Source organism: Tubulanus polymorphus, chromosome 1 (genome assembly GCF_964204645.1).
Source record: "Tubulanus polymorphus chromosome 1, tnTubPoly1.2, whole genome shotgun sequence".
Taxonomy (NCBI): domain Eukaryota; kingdom Metazoa; phylum Nemertea; class Palaeonemertea; order Tubulaniformes; family Tubulanidae; genus Tubulanus; species Tubulanus polymorphus.
Window position 1 is genome coordinate 23,479,872 of NC_134025.1, and position 21,433 is coordinate 23,501,304.

At 36.5% G+C, this 21,433-nt stretch overlaps 5 protein-coding genes across 6 annotated transcripts; 2 read left to right on the forward strand and 3 right to left on the reverse strand.

Annotated features, from left to right (window-relative positions):
- Window positions 1–20: 20 nt before the first annotated feature.
- Window positions 21–4,117, forward strand: LOC141903470 (pinin-like). The gene is made up of 9 exons (XM_074791592.1): window positions 21–137; window positions 667–774; window positions 859–933; window positions 1,317–1,389; window positions 1,480–1,577; window positions 1,953–2,028; window positions 2,138–2,293; window positions 2,384–2,522; window positions 2,635–4,117. Exons 1-9 carry the CDS (start codon window positions 37–39, stop codon window positions 3,126–3,128), a joined length of 1,320 nt encoding a protein of 439 aa, XP_074647693.1. The 5' UTR covers window positions 21–36; the 3' UTR covers window positions 3,129–4,117.
- Window positions 4,118–4,456: 339 nt separating this feature from the next.
- LOC141905593 (golgin subfamily A member 5-like) lies at window positions 4,457–9,921 on the reverse strand. The gene is made up of 15 exons (XM_074794530.1): window positions 9,836–9,921; window positions 8,904–9,466; window positions 8,514–8,717; window positions 7,955–8,174; window positions 7,645–7,768; window positions 7,466–7,562; window positions 7,168–7,274; window positions 6,855–7,052; window positions 6,510–6,638; window positions 6,337–6,435; window positions 6,114–6,260; window positions 5,955–6,030; window positions 5,761–5,857; window positions 5,597–5,660; window positions 4,457–5,265 (listed from the first exon to the last, which is right to left on the reverse strand). Exons 2-15 carry the CDS (start codon window positions 9,436–9,438, stop codon window positions 5,152–5,154), a joined length of 2,211 nt encoding a protein of 736 aa, XP_074650631.1. The 5' UTR covers window positions 9,439–9,466; window positions 9,836–9,921; the 3' UTR covers window positions 4,457–5,151.
- A 308-nt stretch (window positions 9,922–10,229) lies between these two features.
- On the reverse strand, window positions 10,230–14,550 carry LOC141905061 (zinc finger protein ubi-d4-like). The gene is made up of 10 exons (XM_074793796.1): window positions 14,486–14,550; window positions 13,857–14,053; window positions 13,668–13,772; window positions 13,355–13,560; window positions 13,018–13,096; window positions 12,408–12,557; window positions 10,874–11,011; window positions 10,662–10,774; window positions 10,477–10,558; window positions 10,230–10,390 (listed from the first exon to the last, which is right to left on the reverse strand). The coding sequence occupies exons 2-10, from the start codon at window positions 14,017–14,019 to the stop codon at window positions 10,323–10,325; spliced, it is 1,104 nt and encodes a 367-aa protein (XP_074649897.1). The 5' UTR covers window positions 14,020–14,053; window positions 14,486–14,550; the 3' UTR covers window positions 10,230–10,322.
- A 148-nt stretch (window positions 14,551–14,698) lies between these two features.
- On the reverse strand, window positions 14,699–18,103 carry LOC141910858 (uncharacterized protein C7orf57 homolog). Its single transcript, XM_074801716.1, has 7 exons — window positions 17,979–18,103; window positions 17,535–17,723; window positions 17,149–17,275; window positions 16,506–16,799; window positions 15,653–15,871; window positions 15,449–15,559; window positions 14,699–15,360 (listed from the first exon to the last, which is right to left on the reverse strand). The coding sequence occupies exons 1-7, from the start codon at window positions 18,007–18,009 to the stop codon at window positions 15,294–15,296; spliced, it is 1,038 nt and encodes a 345-aa protein (XP_074657817.1). The 5' UTR covers window positions 18,010–18,103; the 3' UTR covers window positions 14,699–15,293.
- An 82-nt stretch (window positions 18,104–18,185) lies between these two features.
- On the forward strand, window positions 18,186–21,073 carry LOC141902502 (uncharacterized). Of its 2 annotated transcripts, none has more exons than XM_074790276.1 (8): window positions 18,186–18,325; window positions 18,746–18,839; window positions 18,931–19,106; window positions 19,276–19,455; window positions 19,572–19,635; window positions 19,793–19,896; window positions 19,992–20,086; window positions 20,201–21,073. In XM_074790276.1, the coding sequence occupies exons 2-8, from the start codon at window positions 18,792–18,794 to the stop codon at window positions 20,272–20,274; spliced, it is 741 nt and encodes a 246-aa protein (XP_074646377.1). In that variant the 5' UTR covers window positions 18,186–18,325; window positions 18,746–18,791; the 3' UTR covers window positions 20,275–21,073. The 2 variants fall into 2 exon arrangements, with proteins under 2 accessions (XP_074646377.1, XP_074646370.1); XM_074790269.1 differs by having other exon boundaries at window positions 18,193–18,351.
- Window positions 21,074–21,433: the final 360 nt, after the last annotated feature.

A 21,433-nucleotide genomic window follows, 5' to 3' on the forward strand; every position in this document is an offset into this window, starting at 1 on the left:
ATCCAGATTTTACGCTTAACCAACACGAACGATAAAATGGCGTCGGTCGATGGTTTGCACGAGCAGTTATTGAAGGCCCGAGAAAACCTCAAGTCAGTAGATGAGAACATTAAAAAACTCACGGGACGAACATTTAGGTGAGAAGCTTTAACTGTGATTGAATTTTAAAGCTACTGTTCCTTCATGTGACCTCTAAATAAACGAGTATTTAATCCTTTGTGGACGAACTAATTAGCAAAAGAAACAGTGCCAGTAACTATGGCAGTTACTATTGAACGTATTACCGTTTAAGAATAGCTATTCTCAGATTTCAAACTTTCGGCCAAACTTTCTACTGCAGCCATCTATATGGTTAACAGATTAGGCTCATCCGGAATAGGTAGAGTGTATTATTATAGTCGAAATGAATGCGTCAGATGAGAATTCCGCACTCGAGGAAGGAGACCAACGATTTTTATCGCTGTAGGATATGGAATTATTGTCGTTATCACTTTATGGCTCATTCTGATTGATTATCCAATTACTTATTTTTTGCCTAATTACTTAACCTTATACTGATTATTGACAGTGAGTTGTTAGGCCTAGGTGTTAAAATTAATGGTATGGTATTGCTGACAATCATTGCTTACAGCCTAAAACTAATTCATGCTTTTGATATTGATATAGAACACCTGGTAGTGGTCCCGGCCCTGGAGGTAGGCGAGGGCCGCCTGGAAGAGTACCTGGCGGAGATGTAAGATCATCCAGAGGCGGACGTCTTTTTGCTATGGCGAGGTTTGTTACATGATATTTAATGAAGTCTTCTCATTTGTTAAATGCCAACATATTTGGTAAAAAATGATCGTCTATTTTTTGCAGACGTGGTCTCGTGGATGATGCACGTGATGGAGGTCCGCCTGCGAAGCGTAGAAATATCGGTACTGCTTTTGGCAGGTAGGTACCTTAACAGTTGCATTTGTTGAATTCATTTCATTGTGAAAATCCATTAATTCAGATATTTTAAATGGACTTAAGCAGGAATGTGAATCTTAAGCTGACTATATTTTCCATAAATTACGTAAAACTGAAAATCTGCTCAGTTTTACTTGAATGATGTTTAAAACCCACTATATTTTGTTTTGAAACATCGTGTATTTTGAGTTTTGATAAATGGAATTAATGGAGTTTTTCATCCTTTAAATTCTGTATAAGATGTAGTGGGTTTTAAACTTATTTTCTTTTCCCCACATCAGAGTTATTCTACCATTTTGCTTGAATTGTTCACAGCCCTGATCATGTTGCATCACTCAAATCACTTTGGATTCTTTGAATTTTAGGATGGGGTCACATTCTGAGGGGAGAGGAAGGCGGCATCAGGTGGATAGTGGAGATGAGGATATTCAGAAGAAGGTGAGTAATAGTCAATGTAATTTTCAACTGATTTCGAAATTTACCATTCTGGAGAAAAAGTCATAAGTTTGTCGGTTGTTTCATTTTTAGCACGCTATCCAGTCGTCAGTTGTGGCTCCATTATCATCGCTACGCAGCCGTAAGGACATAATGGATGAACAAACGAGTGATACTAAGGGCAAAGCTAGGTAAGTTGTACATTCATATGAAAATAATCTGTCAATTGATGAATCTTATGCACCACTTTGATTCTGAATTTTTCTTTGTTTTAAGTTACCTACAAACTAGTATTTAACAAAATTTTTTACCACTGAAACCAAGTTATTCATTGACAGGGTCCCTACGACTCTTTGATTCCTTAAAAACTCCTTCGAAATGGAAAATGTTTTTAAAGGTGCTTGAAACTCCTTTGATTTGAGCAAAATGCCCAAAATCTTTAAAACCCAGATGTACACCCTAGCAATTTGAAATTTCCCCGAGAATACCACCGTAGTACATCGTATAAAAGAGGTGTATACATGTACAGCATTTGTATTATTTTTGAAATAAATATGATATTGCAGGAATCGTCGAATGTTTGGATTGTTGCTGGGTACATTGCAAAAGTTCAAAAATGAGTCACAGGCTACGGAAGATAAGGTGAAGAAGAATTTTTTTTCAATGCGGTGAAACAAAATATTTTGTGACTCATACTTGGAAATTGATATCGTGAAAAGTTTTGTTTAAAAAAGCCGATGATTTGCTTCAGGAAAAACAACGAAAGGACATCGAAGAAAAATTGGACCAAAGAGCGGTGCAAGAGAAAGAAGACATGAAACGAGAACGCGAAGAATTATTCACGGAAAGAAGACAAAAACAGGCTGAGCTCAGGCAACTAGAAATCAAAATGGGCTATGTCGAAGCTGTGAGTTATATCATTGAATCAACAACTAATTGTTATTTATCATTAGATCGTGTTCAATTATATTTGATATTTTGTGACATTTTTTTGCAGCACAAAACGTGGGAAAGCCAGTACAAAAATCTACGCCATTTTATCCGAACGAAGGCGAAACCGCATATATTTTATCTTCCGAAAGAGATGATACCCGCAACGATTCGCAAACAACAAGACACGAGTAAACTGATCGATGGTAGGTTTTATTTGTTTATGGTCAACTGATTGCGGAGTTGCTCTTGCTGACAGTAGCACTTACCAGTAACTTACCGAATTTCGTGGTTCTGACGGTTTGTTCATAATTACAGAAATGATTGAAGAGCGAAAGAAGAAACTGGAGAAAGACTTGGAAGCGGTGTCGCAGAGAGATCATCGTGAACATATGAAAGTGGACGATCACGAGGATGAGGACGAAGATATGGGCGATAAAGCCGGCGATTGGGATGAGGGAGGGGGCGAAAATAAGGTCGACAATGAGGAAAATAATGAGGTTGAAGTTGACGAGGAGGACGAGGGAGGGAAAGACACGGAGGCGATGAAAGACAATGACGATAAAGAAAACCGTCTGTCAGAACTTAACGAAGACGAAAAGATTGCGCAAGAAGATGACACGCTCGTTTCTGATGCGAAGAAACCGGGGCTGGAAAATGGTCACGATGACCACGTAACCAATGAAAGTGACAAAAATGTGACTGAACTGTCCAATATTCCCTCGAACCCGGGTGAGACTGAACAACTTGATGAGCAGACAATGGAGACTTATTCAAATGATCAGACGAATCCTATGGAGGTCCCAGAGTGACCCCATTCCAGTTAGAATGAAAATTCAAACTTTTGGACAGATCATTGGAATCTTGGGAAAAAATTTAGTTCTTATAACCTTTCATTCCTAACTGCAATGCCAAGTTCATCCTTCTAAGTTATTTGGATCGAAGAGATCTCTATCCACCTTGATATCTTCAACTTGTTTTTACTCAAAAGGTGCTAGATTTCTGAGACGACGAAGATGCACTTAATCGGCAGTGATGTCTTACTGAGGATAGGATTATGAGAACATGTTTTGACAAAGAGACATTGGGTTAGATGATAGACATGCTCTTAAGATTACCCCTGATTCAGCCAACTGGCAGCAATGTTGATATGTGGTATATTTGTACCCGATATATGTAACCGATTGTTAGTTTTGTTTATATATTGTAAATTGTCAATTCACTAAATCTGTTATTGGTAAAACAACGAATGGTTCATTCCTTAATTTGTGTGTATTTTACATGGTTTTAGCTTGCTATAGAGCCAAGTAAAAACCAGGTGAAATATGTTGCAACTATTGAAATAATTTTTGCCGATTGTATGTTACAAATCATATTTTTAGATATTCAGAAATTACTAAAGTATCTTTTTTCCAGGTTACGGGCAGATGGTTTTGTATGCTTGCTTATTCTTTGACTGATTAACTTTTGAATTAGAATTGTCTAGCTTAAAAATGATAACAATCATGATAAAAAGCTATTTTCTGCCATTCACTTTGTCAATGATAATGGATTCTTTGTTGCAGGCATTTATTTAACATGTGTACTATTGCGAAAAACCTACTAGAAATTCTTGTTTCAGTGTTGGTAAGTCACTGTCTAGGTGTATTGGTTGATGTGTGAGATAAATTTTCTTAATCTGCCAGATAGAGTAAAATGAGGTCATGTACAAATTGATTGTTTATCCTTTACAAACTTGAACAGAAGCATTTTAATAGATCGATGCAAATAACAATGAATAAAAGGGTAATTCCAAATTTTTTACGAATTTAGTGTTCTGTATATTTATTTAATATATGGTGATTTTGTGGCATTCACAATTTTTCTGAGGTAGAATTTATTCAACTCTAGGACGTCAACATCGGAAATCGCCTTCCTTTGAATATGTAATGGTCCTGGCTTGAATACGTTCAGATCGCCTTGACGCTTATGATGGAAATGAATAAGAAAATTGGTTGTGAATGTGAAGATGTAACTCTTAAACGCTTAGTACTTGCAGAAGGATCCATTATTGCATTTATAGGGATGTTCAGAATTCCTTCAACTATTTATTCCAACCTCAAAAGTGAGTGAATCTAAGACGTTAAAAAGTAGGCTATATTTTAATTTTTATTTACATAATGGTAAATGATATATATATTATAATTATATTCATAATTTACAGAAGATATACTTTGCAACTTTCTTAAAACGGGGAAAGATGAAGGTTTCACACAGGGTACTGGATGTATACATGACCAAGATGCAAATAAAATCCATATTTAAAGAAAGTTGGTACATAAACATGTATATGTATTTAAAGCAATCAGTTCTTAATACATTCTTAGGATGTAATTAGCACAAACTAATACTAACGATTATAGTCATTTCTACACTTGTATCCTGAACATAACCGAAATATGTTCTGTCCTTGTTGAAACAGTTTAGTTCACTACAACAATGTAAACCAGAGACTATAGAAATGCGATAGGTACCGGGTACAAAATAAAGAACAACAACCCATTACCATCACAGTATTAATGTATGTACCTTTCGAGAAAAACGGAGGATGCTCATTTTCTGCACCCATTTACAACTAACAGTCCCTATTCCGAAGGTAACAGGAAAGAATTTGTCACTGAGTTAAGTTTCTGAAGTATAACAGTATTCCAACTTTGTATCCTGCGGGTAATTTTCAAATAGAACAAACAGCATAATCTAGTTCGCACCGATTGTTTGAAATAATAAAGTGGCTGTTAATATCCAATTCCAATTCGATTTTAGATGATCATAGGAATTTGAAATGTATAGTGGATGTTACAGAGGTTGAGGAGGCAGTTTCTGATCCGGAGCTTGTGGTTGATAGTCATGGCTGTGGATCTCGGGTTGATAGGTCAACAATACGATCGATACCCATAGATGAAGCGCAACCTGAAAATGAAAGATCAGAGATTTAGCAATCTTTTCAGCATTTACACAGTCTACATGTAGTAACTAGGCCTCTTGAGTCACTATGTTTTGAACACATGTCCTGCTTCAACATTTTCTGGAAGGGTAACAGATATTTTTTCTATCAATCCAAGCTTTTTCCTATTTCTAGCACTGATAGGTAATAGCATATAATAAGGCTGGGTGAATTAAAAAATAGGGAAAACTGTTTCATTTTACGTCGAAATTGATGCTTCAGATATTTTTGTTTACATCACTTCTTCCAGATTCGTGATAAGTTTCTTATTAGTACTAAGAAAGAATTTATACTTACCATGTAACATATCACAAATATTCTGGCAATTGGATATCTTCGAAGAAAAATACCGAGTCGTACACTGTAAATATATATACATTATGGTAAATGAATAATAGAATGAGCATATTTTAAAGAGGTATACAGGTAGTTTTATATCCTGGACATTTTTGAATACCTACCTAAAACGATCCAACGTATTGGCAGCTTTTTTCATGCCTCGCGCAACCTTCGTATCCAGTGGTGATTCGCGCATGAAACCTGGCAGTCGATGACGAACTAAACACAGAAAATATCAGTATTTCAGTAGTGTGATATAGGAGTGCGTTATTCATTCATAGAAAGACGTAAGAATATTAGAATAGTTCAAACTCACTTTCATCGTCTTCGGACACGTGTAGCGTAGTCGTGGCGGCTCTTGTTGCAGATGACTGCATATCTTGGTATTGCAGCTGGAAAATTGTTAAGATAAGCGTTTAGAACTGGTATTCTGAATTCATAGCAAACACAGGGAACATTAATTTTATCCTCCTACCTGCAGACGTTCTAGCTGAAGTCCGAGAGAATTTTTCTCCGTGCTTAATGCTTCGAGCATTGTTTGTTTCTGAATGAGACTTTCAGTGAGGGAATGTAAACGGCTTTCCAGTTCCGCCTGGCCAGTGCTGTTCTGTTTTATGGTCAACTAAGATTCAATTTTCATCATATAATATTTGTTTCATTAGTAGTGAAAAATGACATTCCAGCTTTAAGACTGATACCTGATTCCTTAGTTTGTCCACTTCAAGACCTCTATCACGCAGTCGCGACTGGAAATCAGTCTTTTGTCTCAGCAGCTCCTCATGTGCACACCGTAGCTCCTTTTACAAACGAGAATGATGAATCAAATTTGGTCCGAGTTTTCAAGCGTTTTTTTCCTATCTATTATCATTACCTGTTTCTGTTTCAGTACTTCGTGATCTGCATCTTCTCGTTTTCGTTTTTCGCTTGTTAACTGTTCCTCTAAATTCTGGATGTTATTCTGAGCCATTGTTTCCTCCGAAGACATCTGCACTTCTAAATCCTGTGAAAACATCATATCGAATCATCAAGCTACTAGTGCTGGTATATTACTGATGATGATGGCTACTAAGTTAATTGTTGTTTCGCAAGCAATTTGAGATTTGTAAGACCTCAATTCTATTGATTTTGTTCAGTTTTTCGCTGAGTCAGAAAAAAATTGATTCTATCTCTTTGCCCTTTATATACCACTACTTCTTTGATTTATTCGACCACTTACAGAAATCTCGCCTCTCAGCTGTTCAATAGTCAGTCGACACTGCTGCAATTCTTCTCTGTAAAGATCTCTCTCCTGACAAATGTGATCAAGTTCAATAGAAGAGAAACTAGAAGACACACTGATTTCTGGACCGGATGCTCCAACTTCCATCGTATTGCTTGACCCTTCTCTCAGCGCAGTGATCAACTTGTCCTTTGACTAGAGAAAGAGACATGGAATCCTGGGTAAACCTTATTAATAGCTGTTTCAGCCAAAACGGATAATTTAGACCCACATATAGGAGGATCAAAATCTCCTTTACATGAATTTATACCTGCAATATTCGCGCTGCCTTCTCTTTATAATCGGTCAATTCCTTCCGCACAGCATCGTGATTCTGTTTCCAATTTTTCAGCTGAGCATTCATCTCCGCAGTTCTCGCTAAAGTAATCTTAATTAAGGAATTGATACTAATGCCAAACAAACGAATCATATTCAGCTGGTCAGGGTTAATCATTTGCATCTAGGCATCTGTGTGGGCCAAAAATGGCCAACAAATGAAACAAAGATAATAAAACTACGGCCAGCGGTCATCTGCTCTACATCTCATTACTCTGGTAGTTTAAGGATACTTTTTTCTTCAGTCATCTTTTTATGTGATAATGCCAGAGATTCAGCCATTTTCGTCTGTTCTTCTTGATGTCGATGCTCCTTCTGCATCAGCTCTTGCTGCAGAAATTTAAAGTATACACAAACTGACATAGGCATTTTGTCAAATTAGACGATAGTTAACGCATGATAGGCTACGTACCTGAATTTGTTGAAATGCCTCTTCTTTTTGCTGTAATGCTGCATCAGTGTCGCGTAATCTATCTTTCAACGAATCCAGAGCATGACTTTGCAGGCCAGAGGAGTCTGAATGATCTTGCAAAATCCTGTAAAAATCCATATTCCACATAGTCTATAACAATATGTTCAATATATTACATTAAACGTACCGGGGTATTGTAGACTGTCAAGCCTATGTTTTTAACATAACAAAAACTGTTGAAATTTTGTATTAACTTCAATTACTAATATGTAGCTAGAAATACTTTTCATCATGAAATGATTTACCGTACCTCATTTTATCTTGTTGAACGCTGCTTAATTTCTTCTTCATATCGTTGACCTCGGCGTCGGCCTCTTCGATTCGTACACGCAAAACGGCCAGCTGCGAATCCTTCGCCGTCAACGACTCCATTAAGTCATTTTCACGAGCTTGTAGCTCCCTGACGATTTGATCGCTTTGCGACAGCTGAGACCCGTGGTCGTTCAGTAAACCATCTTTCCGACGCAACTCTATAACGCAAAAATGCCATCTTTAAACTGATTGTTACTTGAGCGTTAAACTATAGTAGACAGGGTCGGATTAAAGCACTTGTCCCATTGCCCAGGACAAGTGTATATTCATTAGGGCAAGGTTACCATTATGACTTGTCCGCCGGGCTAGTGCACTTTCATGTCTCAAAGCTTTTTTCCGATCGATTAACAGATGATTGAGCTGACAGTCGGACTGCCTGTGTAGGGCAAGTGGATCTTTAAGGGGGCAAGTGAAATTTCAGATAAGCTTTGACCCACTGGCAAGTGGCTTTTATCCCTTAGATCAGCCTCGTAGACTAATAAAGATATAAAAATCACCTTTTTCAGCGCTTTTTGCGCGTTGTAATAATGAAGCCATTTCACCGTTGAGGGACGAGATTTCATTGCGCAATAGTTTGTTCTCGAGCTCCATTGAGGAAACGCTTTGTCCAGCAATGACGACTTCATCTTGAACATTCTTTACAGGCTGAGGTTCTAAGTCGTTAGGCGTAGATTCCAGTTCCTGTTCTTCAGGAGTTGAACCTTCAATTTTCGAAATCAATGTGTTGATAATAAAACATGGCTAACATAACGTTGTACAGCATGGCTACAACCCTAAGTGAAATCTGACCAGAGTCTAAGAATTGCTAGTCCAAATACCCATCATCTGGGGTTAGCCCTTGCAGTTACAATGGCTAGAATAATACACTAATCTATAAAAATGCTTACTTTTTGATGCTGTATTTTCAGGGCTAGCGGATTCCGGTTTGTCAACCGTTAATTTCGTGGCACTTTTATTCGACACGGTAGACGATATACTAGAATGCCGTGAATGCCCGACGCTCCAACGTTCTTCCGTTTTGCCATTTTCTAATTTGACGTCGCTGTTCAAAAACTCGAACAGTTCCTCGTCTTTATCTTTCTTCGGTTTTGAATTGACCGGAGCTGGTGATTTACTGACGGTAAGCAGCGCGCCGCCGGAACCATTATTTCTCGTGGTCGCGTGATTTTGTTTCGGACCACTCGGGAATGTATTTATCGGATTTGAATTCGTCGAATAGCTAGGCTTGTTAGTTCCTATTTGCGAATTAGACATGAAAGACGATTGCTCCGATGTTTTCGGAGTAGTGTTTCTGATAAGCGACGGTTTTTTCATGGGTCCGGGTGAAGCTTCCTCATCGTTTTGTAATGCCACAGCAGCTGTTTGGTCCACTTTGTTCAAGAGTTCCTCAGCCTTATTGGCCAATCCCGATAACCAAGACATTTCTGATTATTTCCAATTTCCTGATAGCCTAAAAAGATAGTCAGAGGATATCATGAAAATGTCAATAATGTGGTTTTTGTGGCATTCATTTAAAAAAAAACGTTATTATCCCTTTTTTACGGTAGGCCTACATGGAATAGTTGTAACAACCCAACTATGGCACTCAAAACCATTATTGATAGTCTGGTTCAGTGGATGTCAATTATGTATTTTAGTAGGTCCAGATGGATTGGATGAAGTCGAAGAAAAATTTCATATTTCTTCAGATGAACCCGGAAGTAACAATTTCTAACATGTCATTTATTTATAAATCGCTCACAAAAAGATTTGAAATTCGATAGAATATAAAATCCGGTTTTCAAATACATAATTTGCTTTCTAAGACATCATAACTTACCTTTAAATCATCGTCGATAGCGATTAATTAATCTTTTACCGTAGGAAATTAATGATGTTGTTGACGTTCTGACACGAAAACACTAGCTCATACTCATTCATAGGCCGTAAATCCTGATCATATATTGGGTTCGAATCCCGCTATTCAGGTTCTAGCATTCCACATCAGAGCAAATTTCTTGAATGAAACAAGCTCTAAGGATGGGCTTTGAGCATAGTCAAAGGATAACTCCTTGCCAAAGTGAGATGATGTAGTTGATTATGTGATGGAAATTTTTTTTTTAAGTTTGGGGAGAATGAAATTGGTGGAAAGGGGTGAAATGCAGTCAAAACCCAACAATCAGTTAGATGATGAAATATATTCCAATGAACAAAAATCGATTTGATATTACGGAATATGTAATGTTGAGCTATTTATTCACACATTTTTTACAAACAGAAATTTTGCACACTTATTTGAATAGTAACTGACACTTTAGTGTATCTGTCTAAGGCTTTGCCAATGGTTTCTTGCCACCATGGAACTCTTCAATACACAAATGACAACTCCAACTTCCTGTATAAAGAGAATAACGATAAATTATATATGGTATATTCAGTATTGATGAGCTGAAAATAGAATTATGTTGATCGCAAACTTACCTTCAGGAGGCTCAGATAAAGGAGGATCCAGGCAGTACATGTGATATCCTCTGTCGCAGTCATCACAAAATAGCAGCTGATCCTGAACAAAAAATAAGGAAGATTACATGTCAAAAGTGTGACTGAATTAGAAAACTGCATCAATTTGAATAACACATTTACACAAATGTTTTAATGATACTTACGTCATTATCTGATGTTCCACACAATCCACATGATTTACATTCAATACACTGCCACGGATACTTCTTCACAGACAAAATCATATTCGCAGTAAATTGTAGACACGAAGGGTGACCTGTGAACAAAAAATAACAGAATTACAGAATATTCTTTTGAATTTTTCCCCATTTTCGAAAGCCTCCAATTCGAAATAATTTTTCGAAGATCTCTTTACCGGATCGTCCACAGTCGGAGCAGGATACAAGTTCTTCTGGCTGATTCGTTTTCTTGTTTTCAGCCGAATCGCCCAGGCAGAAGTCACAGTACTGACTCGCATTCAGTTTACTAGGGTCCTTTGTAGTTACGGGTTTGCCTGAAAATGTTAGCAATTCATAACATGAGAAACTCTTCACACATTAGACGTTTTTCGTATATAAGGCCTTTATACGAGTGAATTATAGTATATTTACTGATGTAAGAAAAAGCTTTTTCACTAATTTGAACAATATGCTGATTTGAAAATAGCTTGAAAAGTGTATGCCGATCTGAATTGAGAATGCCCATACTTTCAGCAAATTCAAAGAAATTCGTCTTTAAATCAACCATCCTTGACCTTGCTTGCCATTGCCAGGGTTTGATTGCCACCTGCCGTAAGTCAAACCCAACAAAAACCCTGGCCGCAAACCCTTCATTGAGTGCGGCCAGGGTTTGTGTTGGTGAGAGCTTTCGGCGGGCGGCAATCAAACCCTGGCCAGCGAGGATGAAATCAACAAGCAAACGTGCAGATTCTCTCATGAATTATACATAAAGCATGCTTGGTAGAGAAAATCAAGTGCAACCAAGATACAGGCACAAAATATGAAAGGATGCACCATAGGCCTACCTGAAATCCAAATATTCATGTACCTCAAAACTTATCAAATTATATATATAGCCTGATAAAGTAAGAAACAATGAGTAACACAGAGGAAGGAACACAAATCTGATACAAATTTCTGACAGCGGATAGGGATAAGTGCGTTAAACATGTGCAAAACAACCCAGTGAACTAGAACTGAAAAGAGCCATTGCTAAATATTTGGTATAAATTAGAAGACTCAAGACATTATATTTATAAGCTAAATGTCATAGCAAGTGGTTATTAGTGAATTATAACATCCATGCTCAGAACAATCAGTAAACTCAAATTGTTTCATTAACTCAGGCAGTTATATCATTTATAGGCTTCAGCTTTATCCGAGTAACAGCTACTCCTGCCACTATTGTGCACCTAAATCAGTGGTTAGATTCGCAAAATTAAATACCGGTAATATATATTATAGCACCAGAGCAGTCAGTGTTTATTGAAGCACTACAAGCAAGCATTGGCGACAAGGGACATAATGAAATGCATCATTAGTGTGCGACTAACATATAAATCATCAATTAATTCAGATCAGTGAAGCTATTTCAATGTTGTATTATTTGAATTTTTGAAATTACATATATCTTAATAGTCTGAACTTTTATAGAACAAACTTTATTCAGTTTGTTCAAAAAAGTCTGCAAATAGCAGGACACCCTCGTGATTCAATTCGACTCGGACTAAAATAGTTCTTTTCAATTATCGACCAAGTCCACTGTGAAATCTCAAATCATACCAAATCTGGGCGTGTAATCATATCTTTTGAAATTGATTTATTTGATTAATTCGCACATCAACGACAGTTAGAATACCACCACGGGAATGAAGCTATGAAGCAAAGCTTGATACTGTAAATACGAAATACCCTCATCAACCACTGGAGACGTGGCCGGGATGGTCGAGGGAATCTTAGGCGAAGGCGCACTAGATTCATCGTGGGCGTCGACCATTCCGCTATGAAAATGTGTCAAATGATAAGTTAAACCTGGTCTCGTCTTGTAACGGGCCCCGCACACTGAAAATGATCGTACATATTAAACGGAGAGAAATTATCATGAGAATATATGTGTAAAGAATAATAAACCCAGTCATACTAGAAATTACCCCCAATGATCAATATATGTTATTTCATGTCTTTGTGGCGAGATATAATCATCGTTTCCATTCTTAATTACTAACATAAAATCTAACAAATATATATATATATCTATATGTAAGATATCGTTTGACTGCCCTGGAAAAATAAAACAGCGAAAATAGTATTCGTCCATCCCATAATCTGTATATTTTCAGTCGGAGTTGTCTAGATTCTCATCGACAGAAACCAATCAATAATACAAACAGTATTTTATAAATGTTTTGCGTATAAATGAAAGAATTAACTTAAAAAGGTCAACAACATTTATAGTAGATCTAATATATATGTATATATAATTCGTAAACACTCTATGAGGGTACCATGTATTGATACGTACTGTCACATCCAAATGGCTTCTCTTTCTCTTCAGGAAATGCTTCTTTCTCGAGATTCTTTTTTCGCCCTCTTCCACCGCCCTACAACACACAGGAATATTTAAATCCCACTTAAAAAGTGGTCCGAAATGCTCGACAATCGAAATTTACCAAATTCATTATAAATCAAACAAGGTGTAGCAATACTAGCTTTGGGAGATACACATTAAAAATATATGCCTATCATCAAGTTTAAGAAGCACCCAAACCAGTGAACAAATAATCATTATACAATATAAATATATATTCATTAACTTGAATCAACTGAACTATGATTGAATAAGTCAACGGTTATCTTACCCTGGTTCCCTTTTTGCGTCTTTTCTTATAAGTCTCTTCATAGTCGCTGTAATCGGACAAACGATCCTCCATCTCACCAGCGTCTGGTGGATCGCTGAACCCGTCGAGGTCCTCGTACCAGCCCGATTCTTTCACCATCTGATCGTATTCACCCCCTTGATCATCTTTCAATGCCGGATTTTCGACCGTGTTGATTTGATGCATATCTGTTGTAAGATATAAGATAAACGATGATCACATTATTACATGGATCAGACCAGTATATTCAGTACCTTTATTCAATCATTCTGGTCATGGAAAACATATTAACTACCTGAATCAAGTTCGCCACTCTTTCTGGACTGGTATTCCAAGTATGCACGCTTCTTTTTTTTCCACCTTCTTGCTGGATAACTGTATATCTGATACGGACTGACACCTGAGTAAACAAACTCACAGTATTGAATGAAAATAATCTAAGTAATAGGCCAATCATGAACATACGACTACACTTGTAATTTACCTTGCAATCTGAATTGTTTGTTGTGCCAGAGATAACAATCATTCTGCGCTACACCCGTATGGGTATCGATGAATGGCAATCTTGTTTTTCGTTCATTTTTTAAATGCACGTTGAAAGAAGCGCAGCTTTCCATGAGCTGCCTGTAAGATTGACCCTCCAGCATGATGTTGTGAATGTCTATAACAGGCTAATGATAACTGAAATTAAAATGAATAACTGAATCTTAAGGAGACATCAGGCAGAAGAGCATAGGCCTTGCCCTAGCCTTTTAGCCAGCCAGGTTAGCAAGCGAACTACGACACATGATGCAGTCGTGCAGAACTAGAAAAGCAACTGACTTAATTTTATATCAAAAATAGCTTGACTATATTTTCAAACAGGGTACTTTGTAAACAATAAATTAGATCGAAATCGAGATGCCATTTACCACAATTGTAATAATTAGTACAATAAAATATACATTGGAATTGAATTTACATAGTCAGGATAGCTCCGTTTCAATTTAGATGAAGTTTTTTCCACGAATGAACCACCACATTTCGATGTTAATATTATCAATAATACAGTTATTACAATTAATTTCTCCTAGTCAAATTCGTCGTTTATGCAAAATCAAGAGAGTAAATTACCTTTTACGAGACCAAAAAAACAAAACAATGAGAACTCCTTCTATAACATACAGTAATAACTTATTCGTATTCTTCATAATCAGATAAGAACCAGTGGGTTCGAATCCTGTTATCAGCACCATTTTAAAGTACGGAGTCAAAATCCTGAAAATCCACCAATCTAGCAACACCGCAGATTTAAAAATATTTCGAAACAAAATTTTTTATTTCGTCTTCATATATAATTCATTTTTATTCGGAATGTAGCAGTACATACAGGCAGGAGGGTTCAACATGTCATTTATAAAGCCATTAACTAACAATATAAGATGAAATTTAACATTCTAATAATTCTAAAATCATTTCTCAACAAATCACTTTGGTAATAAGTGGATAATGATATGTAAAATCTTAAAAATCTATAAAATGATAAAATCATGAATGATTTCTGGATTTAAAGAGGTCAATGGCAGATGATTTTGGAAGTTAGAAAAACAGCTTCACGGCTATAATAACACCATCATGCACAGAAAAACAGCTTCATGGCTATAATAACACAATCATGCACAAACATATGCTAAAACTTTTCTAATCTTTGTTTAAAATATAAGCAAATTTAACAGTTCTCATACCGGTACCATAAAAGTAAAATCAGATAAAATCCTTTAAACTAAATATACAAATACTCCTATACATGAACATAAATGCCACAAATACATTTTCTGCTGTTTTAACAAGCGGAATATTCATTGCCGACACATGCGAATATTATACAATACATCGATGCATTCAGTTATTTTAGAAATTGAAAAAAATTGTTGCAATTTTCTTAAGAGGGCACTTCAACGGAATGGCCACCTATGTTCGTATCAACCTTTGCAGGAACATTCTTGAATCTGAAAAGAAGTGTCTATTAGTCAGAAATCGAAAATGGTATATCAACCAATTAATACCGGTAATTGAAGATTTCCAAAAAATACCTACTTGCTCAATTTAAACATATTTTCTACGTCTTTTTCTATTTTTGCCATCTCTTGTTTCAGATTGACCCCATCTCCACCGTCATTACTCTGGGCTCTTCGTCCGTATTTTGGTCTAAAATAATACGCATGAAAGCAACAGTGTAACTAACTTTTTCACTTCTATGAAAATTCACCAAAATAGCTTCTTAGCAATAAGCCATCATACCTGCGAGAATCTTTAGTCGCTACACTGAACACCTCTTGATATTCGCTCCTTGTTCCAGCTTCGGATTTTGATGGTTTCATATGATGTTTACCATCTGCACCTTTCGGTTTGTGACTATGCTCCAGGTCTAATTTCTCTTGAAGTTTATCATACCACATTTGTTCATACGATCCAGCAATTATTCTTGCCATTGTTGTTCTGTCCTCTCCAGTCGGTTCTCTGAATGAAACCAAACAAATTTTTTTAAAGTACATTCAAATCCATTTGCAGCTGATTAATTTGTATCCATTAAGTTCATAAAATCTTTGAAGTCCAAATCACTTATAATTTTGTAATAATCATAATTCATATTTTCACTCAATTCATCAGTATTTTTCAGTCCCTTTCTGCACATCCTATACTATTTCAGTCACTCAATTCATATAAATAAAATTTCTTGCCAATTCATAGAAGTTTGCAAACTATCTTTTGGCTGTTATACCTGTGAAATGGTAACTTTCATTTCAAGAACTAATATAGCATTAATTTGACCCTGGATTTATCATACAATCACCAAGTAAGCAGTTTATACCCTATAGGTCAATAGAATAAATAAAAGTTTGCAGTCACATATTTTGTATTACACTTACTTATATTGTATAGAAAATTGCCGACGACAAATTGATACCTGACTACGGTATCTATCTCATTCTATAGACTTAATTGTTTGATGCAAAGTCCCAATTTTACAATAAAACTTACACATTTTTTTTTCTACCAGCTGAAGATTTCGCTGATTTAGGGGTGGCTATTGTAACATTGCGTACTGGTTTAATTGTTTGATGCAAAGTCCCAATTTTACAATAAAACTTACACATTTTTTTTTCTACCAGCTGAAGATTTCGCTGATTTAGGGGTGGCTATTGTAACATTGCGTACTGGTTTATCTTTCATTTTGTCGGCTCGTACACCAAATCCCGGTTTCTTTATCTCAGGGATACGAATTCTTTTATCGGTGACGCCTTCACCTTCACGTTCATAAACGGTTTGTTTATCCGCTGCATAAGGGCACCGCTGTGGTTTGAAGTCAGTCTGTGATTCGTTGTCATTTTCATTACCTTTATAGGTGTCGTGAACCATATAGTCCGGCAGCAGGAACTCATAGTCGCTACATGAAAAAGATTAAAACTTCAGGTTATTCTACTGGTCATTCATGTCAAATACCGGTAACATCCTCAACCATCAATACAAGTTCAAATCCTAATCTAAATCCCAGAAAATCTACGGTTTCCCTAGTTGTTTGAGAAGGGAACAACTGCTAGATACTAAACAACTTAAAATGCTGGTCACAAAACTGATCATATTTTTATCATATACCCGGTAAGAAAAAAAAATTTTCTTATACACATATTTCATAAACAAGACGTCCTTTTGTATCAAACATGATGTTGATCAGATCTTGGTCAAAATTTCAGTTGCTAAACATTTTGCCTGCCGATTTAGGATGTGATTCTTACTTCTTAACATCATCCCCTTTAGCTTCTTGTTCGTGGAGGGCGTTATCCTCTTGATAAAACCAGTCGCATCTGGCGTACGGCTTCGGTTCATTTGAACGAGGCTTTGGATCGCGAAACTGTAGCAAGTCTGCGGATAAAAATACCATAACATACAGGACACATTGATTTTTGATTAAAGATCATAATTTTTCCGTTATTTTAGTATTGCAGAAGATGACTATTAGGATATAATTGAAACGTTGAAATAAACTATAGCTCAGTGAAACCTTTCCAACTCATTTTTCATTTTGTCATGCAGGATCTTATAGTGTTACTTATAAGTCAAATTATGCGTATACATTCTAAGTATCCTAAGTAATACTTAAAGTTTAAAATACTTTTAGTACCTTGTCTGCCACCTTGTTTAGCAAGGCGAATATATGCTGAATCTGATTCTTTGATCCATCCTCTTTGACCTTCATCAGCGGCTTCAGGTGGTATTTCATTTAATCCGGGTATCTGAGACATAAGTCCATAATCAACTGGCGGTGCTGGTGGATCAGTTTTTGGTTTCGGAGGCGCAAAATACATCCATCCTATTCAATCAAATATTAATTCATACAAAATTCGATGCAGGTACTTTATAACGGAACTTTACGTGCGCAACCTTAATAATCTAAACTAAAAATTAACCAATAAAAGTTAATTGAATTTTGATTTTTTAGACTTCAGTCAGACAGTGTTGTTAATAAAAGAATCAACAACATGAATATCAATTCTCTTCGAGTTTGAGACGGCAAAATCCTGAAATCCAGATTACACAATGCAAAATGTTAGTTAGTTAACGTTACCTAGTTCATTCGTTTTTTGACTTGTAGCCATGGTTTAATAAAGCGTGCTTTGAACACAATTTACGAGAGGAAAATGAAACTGAAGTTGTTTTACTAAACGCTGTTGCTTAGCACCGCACATCCGCGTCCTTGAGATCCGTTCGTAACCGAAACAATATATTGAATTGAATTTGTGTTCAATTCAATAAAACGAGCGCTGTCGATTTTGAAATAACCAAGGCCTTCGACGTTTTGTTTTCGGTGTGAAAATGCGCTTTTTGTGTTTTTAAACGTGAACAACGCGCTGACTGAATGAATTTAATGCTGCCAATCGCGAATCAATAGCTGTATATCTATCGTCTCAATCGGTGACAAATTTTCTTCAGTTTCTCTGGTGCGAAAATATAATTCTAAAATAGTTTAATGTTTAAATTCAAGACAAATTAAGATTTTATTATTTAATTATTACCACATATTACGTTTTTGGCCGAGCAGTGAGCGAAGTTAAGCTTTAAGATTTTCGTAGTCATTTCGAATTCATGATTAAAGAAGGCAGGCCATGTACCTATACAGTCCAAATCCCTTAGAAGGAAAACAGCGCGATTATGAAGTTTGTTCTTCATGAAATCCTTCCTCGCTCAACGAGTCAACTGTCACTGGAGTGTTGGAGAACCAACTGGACGAATAGACGTTCCAGGCATCTACCGCCGATCAGTTCCTGCTGCTAAGTGCCAGGCCTACTTTCTTCCACCAAAATCCTTCTAAATAATTATAAATGATTTTTGCAGGTTAGGGCCAGGGAACCAGATTACTCTTGCGAATAACGATTAAGCCATGGACAACCCATTTACCTCTTCGTTCGGTCAGCCTCAACCGGTGCATGTAAGTTATAAGAAAAACCCTGCAGAAAATACGATGGTATATATTCACCACATATATCTTATTGATATATTAATGTAAACTTTTTTTTCAGCCAAATATGTTAGCTCCTCCAGGAATGATGACTGCTGGAAGTTTTGTGGCTCCAAATACCATGTCAATGGTTCCACCTGGATCTGTTGGTGGTCTATATCCGGCGACACCTGCTACACCGATGACACCAGCCACACCTGCTACTGAGGCATCTGGTGTCCCAGTACCGCAACTTCAGTAAGTAGTTTCGTCAGTTCAATGTCAAAAAGATTCCAGACCGGCCCCAGGGGATTTACAAACATTGATGGTCCGTAATGTTTAATCCCTTGGAAAAAGCACATGGCTGCAATACCTCTAGAGAGATATCAATGGTCCAATGCCATTAAACCTTCATATTTGCTTGCAGAAATATCGTGTGCACCGTAAACTTAGGGTGTAAGCTAGATCTGAAAAAGATAGCCCTCCACGCTAGAAATGCTGAATACAACCCGAAACGTTTCGCAGCGGTCATCATGAGAATTCGAGACCCAAGAACAACTGCTTTAATTTTCAGCTCAGGAAAAATGGTGTGCACCGGGGCCAAAAGGTAATAAACACTGTCTCATTGTCAGAGGTCACTCAAAATTGCTGTATTCATGTGCGAAAAATTCCTATTATTATTTTCTGTTGTGCATATTTATGAGTTACTTGCTTCATTTCCAGCGAAGAAGAAGCGAAACTTGCTGCCAGGAAATATGCTAGAATTGTTCAGAAGTTAGGATTTCCGGTTAGTATTGTTTTTAAATCCTCAAGAATTTTATAGCTTTGAATTATATTTCTGTCATTCTATGATAGAACGTTAAGACCGTTATCTCCTGAAATCAAACGTTTTGAAATCTCTTACTTTCTGCTCTGCCTAACTTCTTGGCATGATTTTTTTGCAGGCAAAGTTTCTGGATTTTAAGATTCAGAACATGGTTGGTAGTTGCGATGTTAAATTTCCGATTCGTTTAGAAGGTTTAGTTTTAAGGCACGGACAATTCTCAAGGTGAGTATTTCACGTGGATCTGAAATCTGCGCCGTAATTAGATATTTCAAATTCGGAGTTTAAAATAATTGATAAATGTTGTACTTTCTTTTCAGTTACGAACCGGAATTATTTCCTGGTCTCATTTATCGTATGGTGAAACCTAGAATCGTACTATTGATATTTGTGTCCGGAAAAGTTGTACTTACAGGTAAAATAATTTTGATACTTAGAAAATACCCGGTACAAAATTTGAATCTTTGTTGTGTATTATCATTATCGTCACTTTCATATAACTTACAAGGTTTTATCATATGTTTTACAGGAGCAAAAGTAAGATCAGAAATCTACGAAGCATTCAACAATATATACCCGATTCTAAAAGGATTTCGGAAATAGTATAAGTTTCATCTTGTATGTCAGATTTTTTCAACCTGTGTTTATAATTTGGCTTGTATAAATTATCTTGTGAAAATACTGTTTGTGTTGTACTGTGGACACTCGTCAATGGAAGTTTCGATGCATTTAAGTAAAAACCTACTGACTGTATAATAAGGTTTTTTTCACATTTAAATCATGGACAATTCGTTTACAAGAATGCTGAAATTTGATACTTTCTCATGATTCTAGTATGACTCCGTATAATGCATACATGCTCCTTACTGTGTTAAGAGTCTTTGATGATAATGTTCTTCATTAACGCCTCATACTCATAGGCCCTGAGCCAAAGAATTCATGGGGTACTTGGTTTTGACTAGTGGATTTTACTAGGTATTGAGAATATATTTTTTACTACAGAGAAGGCTGTAGAAAAGGGCACAGATTTAATGGAAAAGGCGGCCAGGGGCCTGTGTTAACTGCTGATTCTGATCATATTGCAGCTCGGCTTATGAGAACAAATTTATTTGCAAACCTTTTATTATTGAAATTTGTTGATGAAGTAAGATGTTAAATGTACTGATTTTATGTCCTGTCTATGATATCGGGTCCATCCAGGCTAGTTATTTCAAAGTCGTAGGGCCTGTCAGTTTGAATGAAGCAGATACAATGCAGACCAAGTTTTAGAGAAATCCCTACTGGTATGTTATTTTTCCTGAGTGCCATTGAAAATACTCGAGAGGGGCATTTAATCATGTAATAATGTGTGTATGATTGTGGTCAAGTTATATTTGCTAGAAACTAAAAATGTGCTGTATATAATTGTAAATACTTTTGTTATCAAAAATTTTAGAAATAAAATTGAAATAATTGTCAATTCCCTGTGCTATTCAATTCACTTTTGTGTTCCTTCGATACTTCAGATGTAAGATTGTGTTCCAATTTTAAACTTCACAGTGTTGCCTTGCCCTTGGAGGCCATATCTTGGCCCTGCAATGTGCTAACCATTACTAGAATCAGAGAATGACTGAATTTGAGCTACCGTAGCTCGATATGGATCCAGAAACTTGAACCGAACTCCATTTTAAACCTAGAAATTCCTTGGATTTACTATAGATTGGCAGGAAGTGGCCATCCTGTGGAAAATCAGAAAACTTAATTTACGAACACACTAGCCTAT